Raw genomic sequence first — 23,999 nt, 5'->3', positions numbered from 1 at the left:
ATAAGGTTTTTCTATGCCTTAATGCAAGGGCAATAAAACCCCAAAAGAACTATGTAGTCATTCGAGCTAGCTCGAAATGGGCAAGATGATACTGTTGGAGGACTTCCTATATGAAGAGGGTGAAGAGGTGAAAATTGTCCATCAAAGCCTCCTCTAGCAATGAGGTGCGGCAAGGCTGTTGAGGAGCCAAAGACAATTTGGTCTAAACACAAATAGTATGAAATCAGTGGAAAGTTGGAACAAGACTTGCATGAGAAAAATTGTATTGGTTTGCTCTTGGAAAAAGAGCCAAGCCATTTCTATAAAATTTGACGTTGTCAAATTGCATTATTATCTAGGTCGGTGCAACTAAAAATCAAAAAACTTGGGCATCCCCCCTTAAGTGTTCATAGAAAGAAATATGCTAGTATACTACTGTTTCTCATTGGAAGTGTAACTGAAGATAGAGAAAATGGACCTTCATACATAAGCAAATATTGGTTCAGTTAAAAAGGATAAATGCGGATAAATGCAGAAGTTCAAGGCAGTGAACACAAAATGTTCACTTAAAATCTGGGTGTATTTCATCTTCTGCCCTTTGATCCAACAGACTCTCAAATGCATCTTGGTTGAATTCCCCTATATGATCTGCAATATCGCTCCTTTCAAGCTGCAAACCCTTGCAATCTTCTGTGATGTAAGCAGTCCATTTGGAAGCTCTCTTTTCCATTGCTGGCTGACTTTTCCTTGCCAACCAGTCTGGGACACAATCATCTTGTGTTGTATAATCATTCCACTTTGAAGATTTCCCACCTTTTGATGACTGCCATTTCCTTGGTTCCTTGTCTGCAACTAGATTTATCACCAAAGAACCCAAAGATTGATGCAGCATAATGCATCTAGCTAATAATTTGCCAGACCAACTTCAAACATGCTGTTTGCTTCTATAAAAATAACTCGTTTTCTGAAACTTCTTTTCTAGATGTGAATCCAAAAAAAAAAAATGAAGTTAAAAACACTTCAAAATAAAGAAGATAAAGACCCCTTCTGTTCGAAAAACCTAGTTAGTCTTCCTTTTTACTGTAAACCGTGGAATCGGCCATTGCGGTATGTAAGAAAGGATTGATTTGAAAATGCTGTAAGAATTGAGATGTCATCATATACTTTATATATATACATGCCAAAGTGATGGAAAACTACCCTTCTCCCAATCAGAAGTGCCCAGATTGTGAGCGAATAGCATTTGATTAGACTCAAATTCTTACAGGCTGAAAGGCAATTCACAAACCCTGGTTCATTTTAGAGCAGTTGATTTGTTTTCATTTCTAGATTTTCCAAAATTGGCCATATGAAATACTGCTTGGAAAGGCTTGCCCCCAATGAGAAAACCACTGTGAAAACAAGTTTTCAGCCTTTTCTCGAAACAGAAAAATGCTACCAAATAGGATTCATGTCCAATGAATTCGAATATGTTCAACATCACAGTACCGTTTTGAAGAATTAAAGTAAAATAAATAAACGATGAATAAACAGATCGTGGAGATATAGCTTTTGAAGTGACGAATAAACAGATGGGAAGACGGGTCTGAAAGGTCCTTCACCTTTTGTAGTATCTGATCCAGTAAAGCAGTTCTTCAGTTTGGGTTTTGTGAACAATTCCTTTGGCATCTCCGTCACAATCTCCAGTTCAAACGCATTCCCTTCACGGAAAATGGGCATAGCTGAAATTGTCATGGTTCTGAACGAATCAATAAATAAAGAAATTGACATTATTTGAACCTATAGCAAAAACCTCTTTCTTCTCGCTGTTCCTTAATATTATCCTGTGGATCTAGGTACTCAGTCCAGTCGCTTCGTCTCTTCTTATGATCGGGGGAAAATCGATCGCCGATTATGGGTTCAGGCAAGGGAACCATCGGGAGTCGGTCTTCTTCTTCGGCGAATTTTCGGGACATATTGAAGGTCTGAACGAAATTGCGGACGTCTTTGGCCTTAAACCCCTGAGCAAACACTTTCCTCACAGATTGTTTCTGGTTGCAGACTACGCAGGTCCACTTGTTGCTGCTTTTCTTCTGCTGCTTCACCTGAATATTGAAAACCCAACTCACCATCATCTTGTGGGTGGAGAGAGAGAGAGAGAGAGAGTCTTGCCTGCATGGTGGAACACTGGCAGCATTGGAGAGCGTTAAAGGTGGTAGACATTGTTGCAGGAAGAAATGCCTCAATTGCTTTCCCCTGCTTTGGGGTTGCGTTCTCGTTTTTGGGACCTTCCGGGGATGAAGGACAGGGCAAGAGGCGGGATTTGGTTTTGCAATTTTGTGCGGCGCCATTTTTTCAAAATAAATTTTGGCCAATAGAATTTTAATTAGAGTGGAACATAAGAGATGACATTTGCATGTTCTATGGTGCGTACATTTAAGTAATATTTGCTCCTAAAACATTTATTCTTAAAAATAAAATAATTATAATAAAATATTAATAATTTATTGGTCCTGAGTCGAGTCTAGGGAGGGGTGAATAGACCCTTTTGCATATTTTTATTTTACTCTAAAATATAAAATCTTGACAAGATGTAAATGATTATATTACAATGTATACAAAATAAATCATACACAAATTAAAGAATATAGAAAAGAAAAGTTTAACAAACGATTTTAACGTGATTCAACTCCTTACCTACGTCCACACCTTGAGACACATTCAATAATTTTCAATTCGCTATCACAATCTCCTTCATCGGCGTAGAAGTCTTTACACAACAGGGGAACCAATCCCTTCACGCTCACACGAAGTCTTTTCAATGAAAAAAATCCCTCAACGCTCACCTAGAGCCTCCACACGAGACCAATCCCTTTAACTCACACAAAGCCCAAACAAGGGAACCAATCCCTTTAACACTACGTCCACACCTTGAGACACATTCAATAATTTTCAATTCGCTATCACAATCTCCTTCATCGGCGTAGAAGTCTTTACACAACAGGGGAACCAATCCCTTCACGCTCACACGAAGTCTTTTCAATGAAAAAAATCCCTCAACGCTCACCTAGAGCCTCCACACGAGACCAATCCCTTTAACTCACACAAAGCCCAAACAAGGGAACCAATCCCTTTAACACTTGGTTCACAAAGAACCCTCACAAGATGAAAATGATTTACAAACAAAACTCTTTAAATAAGCTGATATTTGATACAATGAAATCCTCACACAAATCTCTCAAGTAATGAATCACCACAAGATTTGAGATAAAGAGATATGTTGAGCACAAAAATGATGAACTAATATGTAATGTGCTTGGAAATGATATTCACTAAGTGTAAATTACTAAATCAATGTTTAAATAAGTTGTTGGTCTTGTATTTATAGACTTTTTGGAGTCTTAGCCGTACTATGGCCATTGGTTTTATAAAATAATTTAATACTTTGAAAACTAGTCATTTATAGTCATCAGGTTTGGAATCCTGATACAAACCATTGACGGATTCTTGAAACCATTGAGGGTTTCTCCTAAACCATTGACGGTTTCCCCCAAACCATGGACAATTTCATCTCGGCCAAATTCCATTTAACTTTCTGCCTAAAACCGTTGAAGCACCTGGGCCAAACCATTCACGGTTTGCCCTATTTTTTCACAAACTTGATATTTAGGTACTTAATCATGGTTTTAACCCAACCGGGACTGTAGAGACCCGAAAAATTATTTATGAAAAATAATAAAGGAAAAAGAAAGGAAAAGAATAAAAAAGAGAAATGAGATTTAAAACGGGGTGTCAATAGGGGTTCGTCGACGAACCCAGAGTCTTCGTCAACGAACCTCCTTCTTGGTTTCGTCGACGAAATACACGTGTCTCGTTGACGAGAAGATACTGAGAGTCGAGGAATTTCAGAGAATTTCAAGTTTGTTGACGAAGTGTCTTCATAGGCTCGTCGACGAAGTTTGGCCTATAAATAGGGAAACTGTCATTTTTAGCGTGAATTTTCTCTCTCCTCTCGTTCTCTCTCTCTACCCTACGGTTTTCACTCTCTCTCTCTCTCTCTCTCTCTCTCTCTCTTCGATTTTAGCCCTATTAAAGCCCATTTTTTATGATCAAAAGTCACCACGAGGTTCGTAGGGAGATTCTCTACAACTTAGCCAGAGCAGATTGTTGATTTTGAGTTCTTGAGCACCACTCCAAAATCAGGGTAAGTAAGTTATTTTAGGGTTTAAGTATTTATTGGGAGTATACAAGGCCTAGGAAGTGTTAAATGATAATTATTCTGGGAGATGAGTTGATTGATCTAAGAAAAATGTGATTTTTAGGGTTTTGAGTTTTGGACGCCATGGGCGTAGGATTTTGGCTTTTAACGGGCCTCTCGGTATGTCAGGTAAGGGGAATAAATTATAACAGTCATTTTGAGAATTTCTGGTTGGAATTAATACGTGAAAATGTGAATATGATATTTTGCCTGAAATTATTATGATATGAATATCAAATAAAATTGTGTGGCCTATGAGTAATACTGAATTGTAATGTTTTGGAATATGAAATATGATTATAGAAATGTTTTCTATGATAAATGGGGAAATATGAGAATATGATATGTTTTATTGAGAAATATGGAAATATGCAAAATGAGATATATACTATTATGAGAATGAAATGTGTATTGGAAAGATGGGAAAGAAACAAAAAATGAGGAGAATATTGAAATGTGATATATACGATTATGAGATGAGATATGAATACTGAAAATGTGAATATGGGAATGTGAATATTTAAATGTGAATATTGGAATGTGAATATGAAAATGTGAATATTGCAATGTGAATGTGAAATGTGAATACTAAAATGTGAATATTGTAATGTGAATACTGCAATTGTGAAAGTTGAAATGTGAATACTGGAATGTGAATATGGATATGTGAATATTGCAACATGAATGCTGCAATATGAATACTGAAATGTGAATACGAAATGTGAATAATGAAATGTGGAAATGAGAACCCTAATGGACAGTTGTTGATATAGAGCACGGTATCGTTGCTAGTGAGGTATTAGTGCAACCACATGGTCTCGTGGAGAGTGTGGCGTGACCATCAATTGGGCCTTCGGAAAGATGTTGACTGCCCCTGAGTCTGAACTAGGCTTTGGTAGGCCAATCGTACTACAGACAGACATGTAGAGTTTTTATTTTGATATAACCGGATCGGCCAACCATGGTTTAGATCTAGCCTTCGGGCGCACAATCTTGACCATGGGGGGAAGCATGGCGTGGAGAATATCCTTAGGGCAGCCATGAGTTACAGACGACACATGGATTGGTTACCAAGGACACTCATAAGCTAGATGTGAAATGGAAATGAGAAATGAAAAAGCGTAAGTTTAATAAAATAAATAATTAGGGCGAGGTAAAACTCTCTGCCTGAGGGCTTATTGAGTAAGGTGAGTGCCTTGATAATTATCAGCTGTAGTCACACCCGAACTATCTGGGTAAGGTTACAAACGATATCAGAGCAAAGGGGAGCTACATGTATGAGCGTGTAATCTCTCCTATCCTCAAGAACTTTCGTTGATAAATATGGGTTGCATGTGAATGAATATGAGTTTATAAAAGCTTATGTTTTATATCTATATGATTATGAGTATAATTGGTATATTTTTATCGGATGGTATTATCACTAAAATGAGTACATTATTATATAACGAAACTCTTATTGCCACACACTGTAAATAATTTATTCCTTCTTACTGAGATGTGTCTCACCCAAATATCTAAATATTTCAGGGAACCGCGACAGACTAGGAGATAGAGCTTCGAGGTAGAGAGGAGCTGGTACCCTGATAGACAGGGTGAGTGTTTTGAGCTAGGGATGTATGATTCCCTTAGAGTTTTTGGTTGATCTTTGGGAATGTGTTAGATGTGTATATATGTATATGCATGTTTAGTACTCTGGTTATTTGTATTCTGGATGGTATGCATAAATATTGACTTCCGCTGTTAAGGGATGTTCGCATGACTGTTTACCCGATACCCACTTCGAGTTGGGTTATGTTTAAATAGTATCAAGATTTTTGGCGTGGTCGATGTGTGATTAATATTTTTATTTATTGGAGAAAAAAAATGGTATAAAAATCGGGGCGTCACAGGGACAAAGTGTGACGACCTCAAAATTATTGCCTTTTTTTTTTTAATATATATATATATATATGTGTGTGTGTGTGTGTGTGTGTGTGTGTATCTACATCCATACCTAAGCAGCAGGAACACATATTATATAACCATTCACATATATATACTATACAATACCAGAATCTAGTATATACAGACCATAGTCATACAAAATACCCCCCAGCATCATCTACTAAAAAATATACACAACTCTGTCAAAAACTCACCCTATAACCAGGGTAATCAAACTACTCTCTATCCGCGAGCCTAATCTGCTCGCGTAGCTGGCTCACCTAAAAAATGTTAAAGTAATAGGGTGAGTCGACGCTCAGTAAGTAGAAATATGTTATTACTAGTGTGTGGCAACTAAGTTAAGAATACTTTTTAAATAGCAACTGAACTGTAATGCAATAAACAATCTATAAAGCATATCTTTCTTTTCACAATTTAAAATATAACTGTATCATCTGTATTTTATACTTTTCATACTACTAATATCATATTATACTTATCATATACTATAAAACTATATACATATACATATCTGTGCTTTATCCCTAGGACTCTGTACATCATGATTTGACCCCTTATGATAGGGTTGTGCGGCCCGTAGGCGGGACTTCATCTAATCGGCCCTCCAAATAAGTCAATATACTCTATACTACCTCAGCCCGACCAAACTGCATCCACTCCTAAACTCGGGACTAGCTTCTACCTAGTCAAATCGACCCCCTCCACCCAGCGAACTGGGGAGCTGCATACTCTTCGAGCATGGTTGATGGTACCAACACACTATCTGAGATATGTGGTTGCACTCTATCTGTATCTAGCAACGGTACCGTACTCTGTAATCTTTATCTGTATCTGTCTGTAATCTTTCCTCTGGGATCTGATACTATATATATATACATATATACTCTTTTACTGTTTTCATCATGTTTCCAAAATTACCATAACTCTATCTTTTTGTACTGTAAATACTGTAATCTGTGTATACTATATTTGTAGCATCTTGATACTACCCCTGTATCTCTATCTGTATACTCTGTCTATACACTCTATCTGTATACTCTGTATGTTATGGTAATAGGAAACATAGCATGCTATAATTCTGTATAAAATTGTAAAATAAATACTGATCTGAGTAAAATTGTATGCATGTATATGTGTGTGTGTGTATATATATATATATATATTAGTTTCATGAAACTATTCATATAAAAGTTGTATATGCATGTACATTTCTCTGTATACTCTCTGTGAATATAAATCTATATTTGTATATTCTGTGTAATCTTATATACTAGAAAAAAAACTATATAAACTGTATATACCGTCTATATCTATGTATTTAGTATAGTATGATACTTTATAAAAGCTATATAAATTCCTTCATCACATGAAAATCTACTCAGGCCACACAAGCATTTAAACTCATATTCTGTAAATACTGTATAATAAACTGGTATAAATATGTGTCTATGAAATCTCTGATAACATTATGAAAAATCCTAGCATAGCATATTTCTCTTACCTTAACTCTGAAAAGCCCCTATAAACTCTGGCTCTATACCCGCAGGGTTCCTAGCTCAACATCCTGAAAACAAAATTTCTTATAACAAAATATCAGTATTTTCTTACCTACAACATTTCTCATAACTGAGAGAAATGCAAATATTGAATAAAATGTCTTACCCTAAGATTGGGGCGAAATCCAACCCAACTTTTCCAACGATCAGTTACGACAGACTTGCAAAGAACTTCGCCAGAAGCGTCATGATAGCCTCAGATATTCGATCTGGTGAAAAACGGGCCCGGAAACGAAGAGAGAAGGAGAGAGAGTCGTAGAAGAGAGAGAGAGGGGCGCTGAAATGAGATAAAAATCTGATTTTTTCCTTATTTATAGGGTCAGATTCGTTGACGAGACACGTCATCTCGTCGACGAGTCTTTCATTAAATTTGTCGATGAAACCCTGTATTCGTCGACGAAATTCATAGTAGCCCATTCCTTGCTCGGTAGTTTCTCATCGACGAAGTCCTGAAGACCTTCATCGACAAAACCCTGTATTCATCGACGAATTTTCTTATGCGCTCTTAGACGAACCCTTGTATTCATCGACGAGTCCTGGCAATTTCTTAAAATTATTATTATTATTATTATCTCCAAAATGCGATTCTGCGTTCATCGACGAAATCTATTGCCTCTTTCTATTCTTGTTTCCATTTTCCCCTCTCTTTAATATTTAAATATCAATATTTTTCCGAGTCATTACACAAAGTCTATAAAAGATTACAAAACTCAGATCATTTAAAACTTGCACCTTATGAAAACATAGTCAGTATAAGATATTTTCATTAAACTATTTGTTTTGTTCTCTGAAATCTCATAAGTATAAAAATTATGATTTGGTGATATCCTAAATACTTTATAAACTAATATGCAATGTATTTGCTCAACTCTTGCTCAATGAACTTGCGTGAAACAATACTGCAAGAGTTACAACAGTTCCTACATCAAATACTCCCTATTATATTATGATTGTTGGATGTGCTTGAGTTCTTCCAAATGAGTGTCCATTTACTCGAATGTCCACTCGATCTTTACATTTGATCCAGTACCTTCATGTCTTTGCCGCTAGTACCTGTACTGACTTGATATGTAAAGATAGGTTAACTTAGAACTACTAAATGGTTCATATCATCAAAATGTATCAATTATGATTATGTAATCACTAAGGCTAGCATAATTTATATAAATAAATATGTTATTATCATAAAGTAAAAAATAATGTAAAATTTTATCATAATTCTATAAAAATAATATATAAAAAATAAAAAAATTTCCAACTTGTCCATATCATAATCAACTACTAGTATGGAGCCAGTGTCGCTTTTTGGCAATATTAGTCGAGACCACCACCCCCCGACTCATACGGTAGTTTCTGAACGAAGTGAAGGTAGTCCCCCATCGAAGTACCCAAAAGTGTAGGAGGAGAGGGATTGCTACACATCGTAGTGAAAAGAAGGGTTCTAGCAGCGAGGAATACTCTTAAATCAAAAATCGACTTTGGTTTGCTTGATAACAACCAGGTGGTGAAGTAGAGTGAAGACCCTTGACTCAAAATCCACTTTTTTCCTTTAGTGAAGTGACTCTCAGGTGAGAGGCATGAACGACAAGACTAAAGTAGTCCTTCACTATAGAAATGCCTCTTCCATTCCTATTATGAAGTTTTCGGTCTAGAAATGTATATTCCATTTCTATTTCATCTTGAATGTAATAACACAAACTTTTAAATGACTTATTAGAAATAGGTATTCCATAATTTACATTGTATTCTCACTGTGTTTTATCTTATTTTATTCCTTATAATAAACATTTTTCAAACTAACATAATCATAGTGGTCATTTGGTATCACCGGAAAAAACTATGAAAATGATAATGAGAAGCAAAAACTAATAACCAAAAATAAAAAATAAAAATAAAAAATCTAAAGCTAATGTGCCTAATTTGTTATAGTACTGGTGTGGCTATTGAACATATATTTTGGTCTTGTTTTCCCGCAAAATGGATAAAAACTTCAAAATGTTATAATAAAATTAAAATTATTATAATTACTTTACTCAATTATTACACTTAAAATTCACTTTACAAAAAAATAATTTTATTGTATATAATAATTGAAAAACAATAAAAACATTTTAAAATAATTTTTATTAGATTTTAAATTTTTTTTAAAGATACCATGGATATTTTTGTGTTAATTATATTTTAAATTTACACAGTCATTTTATTAATTTTAAGCAAATATATATATATATATATATATATAAAATGATGGTTTAAATTATAAAATTCAAAAGGTTATAAAAGAAACACTATAAGTTTTGGTTTTTATTTTTTTTAAAAAATTAAATAGTAACAGCAAAAATAAAAAACTAGTAACGTAAATAAATAAGTTTTAATGATATATGTTTTTTTATAATAAAAAATAAAGACTACAAATGAAAAATAAAATAATACAATTTTTTAAGTGTCTTGATTTGTTACATTGAGGATGATATATATATATATATATGTATGATTTCTGAATCCAAAGCATCAACCTATGACACGTGGCACTAAGTTTTTCTTTTCTTTTTTTTAGGATTTAAGAGTTTCATTTTTTTTTTTCAAGCTTTTGTGTTTTGACTACTACAACAACAACAAAATCAAGTCTTAGTCCCACGAAGTGGGGTCGGTTATATAAATCATTTTTCGTCAATTTATGTGATCATGAACTATTTCTTTTGATAGATTCAAGGATATTAAATTCTTACTCACTATCTCTTCCTAAGTTATTTTAGGTCTACCCCTACCCCTTCTACTAACCCCCCACAGGTGCACTATATGGCCTACGTTGCAAGTGTTCGTACCTTCCGAGTTGTCCCTCTCTTATCTTATCTTCTATAAGAGCTACACTGTGTCCATACCATCTGAATTATCCTTCTCTTATCTTATCTTCTATAGGAGTTACACCTAACTTATTATGAATATGTTCATTCTTTAATTTATCTTTCAATGTTATACCACTAATATATATAAGCATTCTCTTCTCAATAACTTTTATTTTTTGGATATTATGTTTCTTCGTTGCCCAACATTCTGATTTATATAACATAGCTAGTCTTATAACTGTCCTATAAAACTTTCTTTTCAATTTTAAGAGTATTTTACAGTCACAGAGCACACTTGAAACACTTCTCAATTTTACCCAACCTACTTTAACTATATGCATTACGTCATTTTCAATTTCTCTTTCAACTTGCATAATAGATCAAAGGTATCGAAATCTACAAGTACTATTAATTTTTTCATTATCAAGTTTAACTTTGTTTCAAATATTCCTCCTATCATTACTAAAATTACATTTCATATATTCTGTCTTACTTTTATTTATCCTAAAGCTTCTAGATTCCAAAGCTTCTCTCTCAGCCTCTACTCCTTTCTTAGTTTCATCAATTAATATAATATTATCTGCAAACAACATACATCATGTAACCTCTATTTGAATACTCTTAGTCAATTGGTCAATCACTAAAGTAAAAAGATAAGGACTCAAAGCAGATCCTTAATGTACACGTATGATGATTGGAAATTCTCTAGTTTCTCTTTCTAACAAATTCCCTCTTCTTTCAGCATAGGTAGATGACTTCATGTGGGCTCCGTTAACAACTTTCCATCACTTTCATTTTCAATACTTTTACATTATAAAATTAATTTAAATTATTAGTCATTGATTTATATTATATGTGTAACGACCCCAAAAACATATATATATGATTAATGTAACAATTCTTAAAAAAGTTAATTAATTAATAGTTAAATAATATAATAATATATATTATTATATATACAAATATATATATTATTACATTATATTATATTATTTAATAATTATTAAAAAATTAATTAATTAATTAATTCTTATAAGTGTTATTTAATTTAACATCTTAATCTGGCCGCTAGAATCTTTCTTTAACTCAACACTCTTTATTTGTCCTTTAGTGAAGTGCATGGCACAATTTCTATAAAAAAAAATGGAAGGGTTGATGAGATGCTTGTTCGACGGCAAGCTTATATTATTATATTATTAATAATTAATAATTAATTATTTTTAAAACTGTTACAATAATCATGTATATATATTTTTAGGATCGTTACAATATGTACATCTCTATAATATTTTTAAAGTTTTACGAGATACAATTTTTATAAATAGTATATTATACATATAAATTTATCAACTGTTGTCAATTATCTTGAACAAATAATATAAAATAATGTGTTAAATTAAGATATTATTGTAAAAGCTAATTATCGAACCACATACATATGATAATTAATCTCAGTAAATACACAAAAAAAATTGCACCAAAATATTATTTGTATTATGTGTTTAAAGGTAATATTTAATGAAACAGTTAATTCTAAATATATTTTTCCTATACATCTTTACTAATAATAATATTATATATTGTTGTAATCTTGTCTTATTATTATTGATCTTAATATTTAGATTATCTCATTTAAAATTTAAAATTTAAATTTATTTTTTATTTTTAAATAATTTTTATTTTTCTAAAAACACACTTAACCATTTTAATGTCAGGGTTGTACTGGTTATGTGCCCCTTAAACCTTATCCCTCACTGTAACTACTGCTAAACCCCAACCTGTTCACTTGCAGGCGCCACAAACTCATTTTGAAGCTTTGTATCCGTAACCTCCTCTCACCATGGCTACGGGTTTGGATCATCATATAGAGAGGGTTCTATGGTCTGAGGAGGTTATATCAGAGCGAGTATCAGAGCTCGCCTCTCAAATCTCCAGCGATTTTGGTCCTCTCTCCTCTTCTTCTTCTTCTCCTCCGGTCATCGTCGGCGTCGCCACCGGCGCTTTCCTCTTCCTGGCCGACCTCGTCCGTAGGATCCCCCTCCCCCTTGCCGTTGATTTCATTCGCGCCGAGTCCTACGGCTGTGGAACCGAGTCCAATGGTGCTCCCGAAATTTCCTTCGATTTGAAGCTTGATGTTCAAGGGAAGCACGTTATTCTGGTAATAACCCTCTCTCTCTCTCTCTCTCTCTCTCTCTCTCTCTCTCTCTCTCTCTCTCTCTCATGTGTGTGCGTGTTCAGTCTAAAAGGGATAGAAAATCAACAATAGAAGAGACACCAGCGTCGTCCAGAACCCTCAAATTTTGCTGAGGGTTTCATTCGCCCGCGTATGAACAATATATGTTGCTGGTTTGGGGCTCCGATTTTGTCCTGATGCTTGCCTGCTGGGAGGAACTAGAAACTAGAGTCTAGGGGATGAGAGCATTGGGGGAAATATCCACTTTTTGACCTTTGAACCAGAAGAATATATTCACATAGATATTTGGGGCCTGGGAGGATTGGAGCTCAACTATGTTAGCTTCATTGATGATTAATCATGGAAGCTTGAGATTTTTATTTTTATTTTTTTAAAATTTTTTAATGAAGGAAAAGTCAAATGTGCTCTTCAAATTCTGGCAGTGGAACACAATGGTTGAGGAACAGATAAGAAAGACAGTGAAATGTCTCAAGTTAAATAATGAGCTCGAATCAAATGTTCTGAATTTTCGCATGTATGAGAGAATTGTCAGACATTTTGTAGTCTATCAAACAAAAGAAATGGGGGTGACTAAGAGGACCAATAGAACCCTTCTTGAGAAAGCTAGGAGTAGAAGACTACAAACATAACTGCCAAAGAGTTTTTGGCATATGCATTCAGCATAGCTTGCCATATAAGTAATAAGTCACCTTCTACAAAGTGGGATGGTAAAATGGCTGAGGATGTTTGGACAAGTGGTTTACTCCTCTACATTGAGCATATGCTCACATTCCTAGTAAGCTTTGATCAAAGCTAGACCCTAAATCCAAAAGGTGTATTTTCATTAGCTAGAAAAAGAGGTTAAATGGTTCAACTTGTTGATTCAAAAGATATTAAGGAGCAGAGATGTGGTGTTTGATGGGGTGACCACATTTAAGAACATAGAAGATGAACAAGGCAGCAAGATTAACAGGGAGGACCAGCAACCAAAAGTGCAGAACATTAGGAAATAGGAATAGCATGAGTACAATCTAGTTATAGGCATACTGTCCAAGCACCAAAAATTTATGGTTGTGGGGATATGGTCTTTCTTGCCTTAATCACTAGCAATAGATATCCATACTCCTTTCAAGATGCAACTTCAAATCAAGAAGTGGATGGAAGCTATGAAGGTAGAGGTGGAGTTTTTGCACAAAAATCAAGTTTGGGAGTGGGTGGATTTTCTTTAAGTAAAGCAGTGGGAGCAAATGGGTGTTTAGGAAGAAAGATGATGCTTTAGAAAGAGAAGGTAAATGCTATAAGGCTAAACTACTAGCAAAGGGGTACTCTAAAGGGAAGGGATTATGAATGTGTTCTCCTTAGTTGTCCAGCGCACCTCCACTCTAGTTATGGGCATTTAGAAAGAAAGATGATGATTCAAGGACAAACTAGTGGCAAAGGGGTACTCTAAGAAGGAAGGGATTATGAATAGGTGTTCTCTGTAATTGTCCAATGTACCCCCATTTGGTTAATTGCAACACAATTTATCTAGACTTTGAGAAGTTGAATCCTAAAATAGCTCTTCTCCATGGTGAGTTAAAGGAGTAGATCTATATAGAGCAATCCAAAGGTTTCAAGAAACTTGGGAAGGAGAATCATGTCTAGTTAAGGAAATCATTGGACAGTTTGAAGCAGTCACCAAGGCAATGGTAGAATAGCTTTGATTCATACATGATGAGTATTGGATATATTCGTTGTGTGTATTATTGTTGTGTTTACATTAGAGTTCTATTTGACATTTCATTTATCTTCTTGTTATTATATGTGAATGATATGTTGATTGCTACAAAGAATACGAATGATGCCAATCATTTAAAAATCTTTGTTAAGTAAGGAATTTGGGATGAAGGATTTTGGTGTTGCAGGGAAGATCCTTTGATTCGAAATCCAAAGAGGAAAGAATTGAAACTTTGGGCTTTTCAAAATATTTTATTTGGAGAAAGTTTTGCATGCGTAAATTGTAATTCTAAGACAATGTCCACTCCATTTGCAGATAATTTCAGATTTTCTTTAGCATAATCTCCACAATAGGAGAAGGATGTGGAGGATATGCTAAGGGCACCCTGCACCAATCGGTTGTGGGTATACTCGGTGTATGCCATGGTTGCTATTTGTTTGAACTTTGCACATGCAATTAATTTGGTAAGTTTATGGGAAATGTAGGCAAGGAGCATTGAGAGCTTTGAAGTGGGTCCTTAGGTAGCTGAAGGGTCTTGTGGATTTTGGCATTGAGATTGGTACATGGTAAGATTTAGTTTTAGTTGAGGGCTTTCTTGATGCATACTATGCAGGAGATTTGGGTGCCAAGGTCTACCACAAGTTATGTGTATGCTCTTGCAAACGTATTGGAAGTCTAGGTTATAGTTAGTTTTTACATTATATACCACCAATGCACCATATATTATAGTAATAAAGGCTACTAGGGAGGTTATGTGGCTAAAGGGAATTGTACCTAAACTTGGTGTAGAGCAAAGAGCCCCTCATATGCATAGTGACATCCAAAGTGGCATCCACTTACTGATAAATTAGGTTTAGCATGCTAGGATAAAGCACATTGTAGTTAGATATCACAACATACGAGAGGTGATTGCCTCTAGTAAGTTTAGGGTATGTTTGGTATCATTTATGTTTTCTATTTTTTGCTTTTGTTTCTTTACAATGAAGAAATAGATTATGAAAATGCGTTTGTCAATTTTCTGCTTTCATTGTCGATCTGCTCTTGTTCGTGAAAAGATTTTATGGTTAAGTTGTTTTGGCAACCAATTGCTAGAATATTTTAATATCCATTAACTTTTTTTTTTAATTAAATCATTCATTTTATACATACTTTTTAATTAAATTAAAACAAAATGATCATATGAATTTAAAATATAACTAAAATAAAAAAGTCCATAAATTTTCAAAAAAATTAAAAATAAAAAAAAATCTATTTACAAAATACTTTTTCTATTTTTCAATTTTCATGTAGATTGTTCTTGTAAAGTGAATTTTGAAATAGAATAATTAAGTAAGATATTTATAATAATTTTTGTTTTTATTATAATATTTTAAATTTTAATTATTTTGTACTTTTTTATTATTTTAATCACATTTTTTTTAATTGCTATTTTATTTAAGGGCCAAAATGAGCATTTGTTTAATCAAGTTTTTAATTTATTTTAGTTTTAGAAATATTCACCAAATAGGTTGCTGATTTTTGGTTTTTAGTTTCTTTTTTTGGTTTGTTGTTTTCATTTTTAGTTTTAGTTTTCATAATTTTTGACAATGATGCCAAATGGTCCCTTAGCTCTCAAAGCAGCTACCGAAGAGAACACAGAATAAATGTGTATGGAAGTTGTTACTAGAAAGAATTTCCTGCATTGCTAGAATTTATTCCATATTTCTAGTTGTAGAAATATATAGTTAAGAAATTGTACCTTAAATTTAAATATCTATGTTGATTGGCTAAAGATCACCCCCTTATTCCATTGATGAATCTATTTTCATTATCAAAAAAATAATAAATGAATAAATAAATTGGAGAACGAGATGTCCTTAATGCTCAAGCATTATCTTCCCACGTGTTATGGGATAGAGTTTCTCTCCTCTCTTCTTTTTGGGCAGATTTCTTTGTGTTGTTTTTTTTAGGGACTTTGTTGTCTAGCCTCCGAAAGGATTGAAGGACTGCACTTCTGTAACTTCTTTTAGCTGATTAATGGAGGATGTCTTATTCTCAACAGTTTGTATTTTTGTCACTTATTTAATGAAAATTTTTCTTTTCAAAACAAAATGAATGCATTAGAAAAGATTTATAAGTGTGTATTGAAACTATCCTCGTCTCAAATAGAACTGAAAATTGCCATTAAATTTACAAGCTCATCAATCTCTTTCTCATTTAGATTTCGAAAGAAATGGAAAACCCATGTAAGTGAGCCATTCCCGAAGAACAAAAAGCAGTAGGAGCATTATGTATGGAGGATAGTTTGAAAAGACAGGGAGCCAAAATTGATAAAAAAATTTCACTAACACAAAGGGCCTTCCAAAAATAGCCAGCAATACCATTGCCAACCTTATAGCTAGTAAGAATGAAAAAACAATTGAGATGTATGAGAGACAAATTTTAAGGGGCTTGTATGAGCAGCATAAGCACTTCCTGATATCCCAGTGTTCACAATGAAGACCATACTTACCCTTAATCACCTTGTGCAAAGGAAGTCTGTAAACCTCCACAACAATTTACCCACTAGTGAAATGTTTTTAGGCACAAAATTTGTGTGTCCCAACCTTCGTTCAATTTTATGTTTGCTAACAACATCCCAACAAATAAGATAATCCCTCTTACTATCACATGTGCCAACAGAAGAAAATCCATCATCATTTGTAGGCTTTCGGGTACACTAATTGGAATTCTAGAGAAGACAAAAATTTAGTGGGTATGTTGGAAAGACAAGAACTAATTAGCATGATATGACCCCTAAAGAAATGTACTCTTCCACCCTTCAAATCTTTTACCCTCTCACAACCACCGGATCCCAAAAGGAGGTGTATCTTGGATGACACCCTGTTGAAAGACAGAAGTAAACTTTGTGATCACATGTTTGACTCATAAATACCTGCAACACCACTATTAGCCATATTATTCTTTAAACTGAAAATCTTCCTAAAGATTTAATAAGTGCTTTTTTGAAATTTCACAATATCATCCTCTTGAGGAAAAAATAGTGCCGTCAATAAATTGACAATGGGACACTTCCACATTATCCCTACTAACCCCAAACCCCTAAAAAACCTCAAGATCCAGAACCTATAAATCCAATCTGCTGAACACATCAACCAGTACTGTAAACAAAAAAAAGATAAAAGGATCCCCTGCTTTAATTGCAAGTTTGCCTGTTGACAATTACTCAGAGGATAGAGAATTTTTTATCCATTTCCTCCAAATCGACCCCAAACCTTACTGCTCTAGCCCTCTGTTCTAAAAGGCCTGATCACCTTATTGTAACCTTGGTCAAAAGTGCCCCTATTTCCCCTGCTTTTAGCATCATCTACCACCTCACTAGCGACCAAAACTACATCAATTATCTTTCTTTACAAAAGTGCTATATTGCATCATCACCATATCACCTAAAACCTCTTTGAGTATTCTATATAACACCTTAGTCAAACACTTTATAAAGACCAGTAACCACTCTAATATTGGCAAGAGCAATTGTCAATAAAGTATAATTTACACTCCTTCAAACCATCTTGTTACCAGGAAACTCATGAAAAAGAGCCTCATAATGTCTTTTTTAGTCGCCCCCAATTGCCCCTGTGAAAAAAGGCAACTGTAAAATTAGGAGCCTTATCTTTCTCCATTTTGTACACTGCATCAATAACCTCGGCAGGGTGTCTCTAACCCAGGAGCTTTATCAACCATAATGGGACTCCAATCAAGGCTTTCTATCATCAGCCTTACCTGAACCTCCTTTGCGAGGCTTTTTTTGAGTAGTCTACTTACCAATTTGCATATAGCCTTCGGTTCAGTTTTGACCAAAATGGAGAACCGAATTGAATTTATTGGCTACAAAATTTGTAAACCAAAGTCAAACCAAGTACTGACGGTTTAGGTGTACCAAAAAACTGAGTAAATCGGTTCAGTTCATTTTTTTTTTCTTTTTATTTATTTAACTTCTATTATTTTTTGACAAAATACAAATATTTTTCAATGTTTAGGCCATACTGGCCCATGTAGCCAGGCCCAAAATATTTAACTTTCAAACTTGTTGCACTTTTGGACCATAAAAGCCAATGTAGCTAGGCGCAATGCATAATAAAAATAATGTGGCCTTTAGATAGGGATCCAGTACAAAAGCCCATAATTCTACATGTGGGCAGAAGGCTTATGCGTGGGAAAGTGAGAGCTTAGTTGGATTTCTATAGAAATGGGGAAGAGTGTCCCTTCTTTCAGTTGATCGAAATGGGACAACTACTCCCAAGTCCCAACACCCAAACGTTCTCAACATTCAACAAGCCCTCATAGTTTCAAACCTTTAGCCTTCCATTTTCCCACATTAGAAAGGAGAAATGTGTGTGAGCCTCTCCTTCTCTATAAAAGCCCCACCCCTCCATGCAACATTTTATAAAATATAAGTTAATTTTGAATGAATTTAATATCAATATATGACATGTAAAATATAATAAATATAAGAAAATGTAGGAAAAAAACATATATAAAAAAATTTATTGATCCGTTATTGGTTTTTCCAATTCGTTTCTTGCATAGAATTGAAACTAAACCAAAAACCAAATTTTTTAATATTTAAACCGAAGCAAAAAAACTGAAACCAAAATGTTAAATGGTTTGGTTTCAGTTCGTTTTTTTGGGTTCTTGGTAGTTTTTGTACACCCTACGTCCACTATACTCTAACTCCAGCCCTGTAAAAACTTCTCCTCTTCTTCCGACTAGTTGTCTCCTCCCTGGTATTTCATCATCATGCTGGAGTCTAACTTTAGCCCCTTTAGAACACTTCTCTCCCTCTCATTAGTCCACCCTAGAAACAATCTAGAATTACAATGCTCATCTTAGACTAGATCTCTACCTCCATCTAATGTCCTCTCTCAATACATTTTTTCTTGTCTCTTTCGATTGAGCTCAGAGCAGGATAGTATGATTTCTTTCTTTGTGATCGATTTAATTAGCTCTCTTGTTTCTTAGAACTGTCATTCCAAAAAATCTCTAAATGATAGAGAGTTGATGGAACTTTCCTCCTTGTTGTCGTCACTAAACAATTGTCGTCTTTCTTCAGCTAGGGATACTTTGTCTTGGGCTTTGGATCAGTCAGGTTGTGTTCTTGTAAATCTTTTTGTGAATTTTTGTACCTGTTCCAACTCTTGTTTTCCTCTATACTCATCTATTTGGAAGGCCAAAGCTCCCCCCAAAGATTGGAGGCAGTCATTTGGCTGTATGTGCTTAATAGAATCATTACTTATAATTTGTTGCAAATCAGGAGACTTTTAAAGTCCTTATCTCTAGATGTTTGTGCGCTTTGCTATCTGAATTCTTAAACAGCATCTCATTTGTTCTTGCATTGTTATTTTGGTTGGATAAATTATTTGGCATGTTGGGAGAAACTTGGGTTTGTCTAGTGTCGAAAGAAGGAATGTTGGCTATTTCTTTTGAGGGTTTTGGAAGAAGAAAGGATAGGGCTGCTCTTTGGAACATGGCATATTTGCAATGCTTTGGGGATTATGGCTGGAGCATAATGCACAGATTTTTTTTAAGCAGAAAATTGAATTGGCAGCTGATTTGAGAGAAGATTCAAATTTACTAGGCCTCTTTATGGCTTTGGATGCGCTTTAAGTTGGTTTTTCAGAAGTTTAGGTAGAATGGAGGAATCTTTTGCTTTGATATCTCATAGTATTTATTTGTTTTTTTAGTTCCTTCTTTTTGGTTTTTCCTAGAATTTTAACCAGAGATGTCTTATTCTCCTATTTGTAAATTTCTCTTATTAATGAAATCTCTTCTTTTGCTATATTAAATTTTTTTTTTTAAAAATCTCCTTGGAATCATTAACCGAATGTAGTCTTCTGGCTCTACACATCATCTAAATAACCCACATTGCTCCACACCATCAAAGCCTGCCATCAACAAATATCACTTTTCCTCTTGAGATCTCAATAGTTTCATTATTCCAAATTTCAAATTTTCCTTTACAAACTTCAACTCTTTTTCATGAATTTAAAGCCTTCGAATCTCTAAACGTGATAGCTGACACTTATTCCTCCAAGTCTTAAGGTTAGCACCAAAAGAATGATGGGTAAGCGTTTTTTCAAATCTAAAAGGTATAGGGCTTTGCTTAACCGGATTAGAGTCTAGTACCACCAGACAACAATTAGAAATGGACCTAAGGAAAAAGTTTTGGTGAACATTTGAAAGCACACATTCCTCATCATTGTTAAGTACAAATCCATCAATGTCAGTGGAGGTTTGTGTTAAGAACTCCATTTGTTTGTCCCACATTGGAAAGATTGAGTGGATAATGGGTGCTTATATGTATGATTAGGCCCAAAACCTAATAGGATTAAACTTTTGGATCAAGTTGGTACTCATCTATGTATGTCAAGCTTGCCTGTGAAGACTCCCTCGTATTAACAAGTAGTATCAAAGCCAATGGTACTTTTGGGTGAGCAGTATTGTGAAAAAGTCAAGGTATAAAATTAATTTTCCTGACATGCTAATAGTTGGAGAACCAAGTGTATGACCAAGGCTAATAAGGATCATCTAACTTAGGTAGATGGATTTGAATGGGGTTAAAATGTGGAAGGTAGGATCGGTTTGGAGGCATATGGAATGCAATTCAAGGCATGTAAGACCCACTTGATCAACTATTGGAGAATTGGGTTTGCTGCCACGGGAGAGATGATTACCACTCAAGGGGGAGAGTTTGAGTTAGGCTCAAGTGTTCATGCATATGTTCTTGTGGATGTAGACACATGAAAAGGACCGGTGATGAGTGGAATCTCATGGTTTCGTGCCCTTTTCCATGGTTGAGTAATGGCTCCTTGTTAGTTGCATGACACCAACTGATCAAGAATGGCTTCTGTTGAAGGGGGAGTGGTTGGAACTCACAAGTGGGGGAGAGATTGCTAAGAATTCCACTTGTGAGTTGTCCTACATTGGAAAGTATGGGTAGATGATGGGTGCTGATATGTATGGTTGGGCCCAAGACCTAATAGGTTTAAGCTTTTAGGTCAAATTGGTGCTCATCCATGTATATCAAGTCTGCTTGTGAAAACTTCCCTATGTTAACAGTTTATCTATTCCCAGATGCCATCCAATTAAACTAGCCATTAGAAAGAGAAATGCCACTAAGACCACAATGTTTGGATAAAAAATTGAACTTCTCTACATTAGTGTTAACGCGAGTTCCCTTTCTCACTATATTTATGGATAACATATCCTAGACACTACCGTCCCCAGGTCTCGCATACATTGGGCATCTTTGACGCTACTGCAGACTCTGCAAAGACCAAACGGACTCACTTATCTAGGAAAGGGGCTCTCAAAGCCAATGGGAAAGGCCCATACACAGTCGTGATCCACAGCACCCTGAAACTCCATCCTCTACAAGGACAGACGAGAAATAGTCCCCATGCAGACAATCTTTAATTCTGGCAATCCTATTGTCCAATAAATTCACAGACCACTAGAAACTCCTATAGAAGGTGGGAAGATCAAATCCTTAAATCTTGTCTCCCAAATGCTTCAAACAAAAATGGATTCACATCCTCTGATTTGGATTCTTGGACAAGCAAAACATCAGGAGTGATCCTACAGATCAGTTCCTTAATTGTTCTCCTCTTACCCTTCCCCCTAGCCCACATACATTCCAAGAAAGAAACCTTGCTTTCACACACTATTCTCAATCTTCTTGTGCAACCTCTTTTATAATTTACGGACAACCCCTGATAATTTACTGACAAAACTGGCCTAGTCAATTCCATAACTTCTTAGTCATCATCAATCTTGGACCTCCATACCCAACTGCATTGGCTGCTTTGTTTGCATTTATAATTGAATTTTAAGATTCTTGTTATCGGTAAGATTTATTTATTATTTATTTATATTTTGTCACTTTTAAGTGGAAGGCATTATGGTATTGCCTCTTAATATCAGGAGAACAGCCTGTGTGGGTTGTGATTTATGATGATAACTGCGCTCTTATGTAGTAGTTTTTCCTCATGCTTCATGGTGTGCTTTAAAAAACTACAGTTGAATTTTAAGATTCTAATTTGCTCCAGTCCCCAATACATGCAAGACATTGTGTGGGGATTCACTTTGCTGGACCAGTCTTCTGTCTTACGTTATTAACCCTTAAATTTTTTTATTTTTTTATTTTCATTTATTATCTTGGTTTATCATCCACTTTTACTGTTTTTCTTCTATAGACATAATCCTAAATTGCTAATGTGTGGCTCACTAATTAGGTTCTCTGATGCAGCTGCATACATGTGTGTTCTTGAGCACAAATATATGCAGGATGCATGAATAGTGGCCTCCATGAAATATATGCCTTTGGGGATCATGATAATCTCAAGGTTCATTTGTTTAGATTCTTTAATAATCATTTCCATCTTATTTGTTAGACCCCTAAACTGTGTACAGCTCCATTATTTTATTTATTTTTGTCACAGGTTGAGGACATTGTAGATACAGGGAGCACCATATTTGCTCTCATTTCAATCTTAAAATCTAAAGGAGCATCTTCTGTTTCAGTGTGCGCATTCCTAGACAAACCAGTGAGGCGAAAAGTTTATTTTGAGCTTGTCGGTAAAGGAAAGTTCTACCGGGGCTTTGAGGTAAGATCTCGTTGCATTTGCACTCTGTAGAATGGTTATGAAGTGTTACTATATCTACCCTTACAATGAGTATACCTGTCAGTAAACTTCCTACTTTTTATTCTTCTTATTAGTCATAAGAACATAACTTAATGTGATTTTTGCTTGAACCTTTTGGCAGTGTCCAGATTATTTTGTTGTGGGTTATGGAATGGACTTTGCCGAACTCTACAGGAACCTACCTTATGTTGGTGTCTTGAAGCCTGAATACTACAAGTGAAATGATTTGTCACAATGACAGATGCATACAACTATTTAGTTTTTGGTTGCTCCATCTGATTTTCTGTGTATTGAAAACCCCTGGCAATGGTATATGTGAGATGCAAGATGAAATGCTAGGCATCTTTTGAGGATGTGCTTCCTGAACGTATTGAATATATCTTTGTAGCTAGCAAGGCTATCAACACTGCGAATGAGATTCAGGATCAGTTTGGGTGAAAGATTTTATTTGGAAAAAAGAAAGGAAGAAAAATAAGGTATAATTTTATTTTTTTAATACTTTTTTTCAATATCAAATATTATTTAAAAAATTATTCTAATATAATTAGAAATTAAGAAGAATTGAATGCTAATGATGCATAAGATTAAGTTTTTATTTGTTAATTTGGTATATTTTGTATATTTTTACTTCTCCGGATAACTAAATTGAAAAATGTAAAATCTGTCATATTTTCTTTTCATTTTTGTAATATTTTTCAAATTTCAAACATGGTCTTTTGGTTCATTGCGAAAGAATTTTATTTGGAAAAAGTGAGATGGAAAAATGAAATATATATATATATATATATATATTTATATTATTATAATCTTTTTATATCAAATACTATTAAAAATTAAATGTTTTTCACATGTAACATTAAATG

At 34.6% G+C, this 23,999-nt stretch overlaps 2 protein-coding genes across 3 annotated transcripts; one reads left to right on the top strand and one right to left on the bottom strand.

Annotated features, from left to right (window-relative positions):
* Positions 1-358: 358 nt before the first annotated feature.
* On the bottom strand, positions 359-2,262 carry LOC131162355 (uncharacterized). Of its 2 annotated transcripts, none has more exons than XM_058118731.1 (4): positions 2,131-2,262; positions 1,772-2,063; positions 1,581-1,679; positions 359-831 (listed from the first exon to the last, which is right to left on the bottom strand). In XM_058118731.1, exons 1-4 carry the CDS (start codon positions 2,179-2,181, stop codon positions 542-544), a joined length of 732 nt encoding a protein of 243 aa, XP_057974714.1. In that variant the 5' UTR covers positions 2,182-2,262; the 3' UTR covers positions 359-541. The 2 variants fall into 2 exon arrangements, with proteins under 2 accessions (XP_057974714.1, XP_057974715.1); XM_058118732.1 differs by having other exon boundaries at positions 359-825.
* Positions 2,263-12,278: 10,016 nt separating this feature from the next.
* On the top strand, positions 12,279-23,576 carry LOC131162467 (uncharacterized). Its single transcript, XM_058118973.1, has 3 exons — positions 12,279-12,723; positions 22,933-23,097; positions 23,258-23,576. The coding sequence occupies exons 1-3, from the start codon at positions 12,406-12,408 to the stop codon at positions 23,354-23,356; spliced, it is 582 nt and encodes a 193-aa protein (XP_057974956.1). The 5' UTR covers positions 12,279-12,405; the 3' UTR covers positions 23,357-23,576.
* Positions 23,577-23,999: the final 423 nt, after the last annotated feature.

The sequence above is a fragment of the Malania oleifera genome, chromosome 8, assembly GCF_029873635.1.
Source record: "Malania oleifera isolate guangnan ecotype guangnan chromosome 8, ASM2987363v1, whole genome shotgun sequence".
NCBI lineage: Eukaryota > Viridiplantae > Streptophyta > Magnoliopsida > Santalales > Ximeniaceae > Malania > Malania oleifera.
The sequence above is the reverse complement of the archived record's forward strand: the minus strand, read 5'-3'. Positions and strand labels throughout refer to the sequence as shown.

Excerpts from the sequence above, each read along its gene's own strand:
- LOC131162467 (XM_058118973.1), top strand. The coding sequence starts at position 12,406 with ATGGCTACGGGTTTGGATCATCATATAGAGAGGGTTCTATGGTCTGAG. Across the intron at positions 12,724-22,932 it reads AAGGGAAGCACGTTATTCTG|GTTGAGGACATTGTAGATAC; the intron begins GTAATAACCCTC and ends TTTTTGTCACAG. Across the intron at positions 23,098-23,257 it reads AGTTCTACCGGGGCTTTGAG|TGTCCAGATTATTTTGTTGT; the intron begins GTAAGATCTCGT and ends ACCTTTTGGCAG.
- LOC131162355 (XM_058118731.1), bottom strand. The coding sequence starts at position 2,181 with ATGTCTACCACCTTTAACGCTCTCCAATGCTGCCAGTGTTCCACCATG. Across the intron at positions 2,064-2,130 it reads GCCAGTGTTCCACCATGCAG|GTGAAGCAGCAGAAGAAAAG; the intron begins GCAAGACTCTCT and ends TTCAATATTCAG. Across the intron at positions 832-1,580 it reads TGGATCAGATACTACAAAAG|TTGCAGACAAGGAACCAAGG; the intron begins GTGAAGGACCTT and ends TGATAAATCTAG.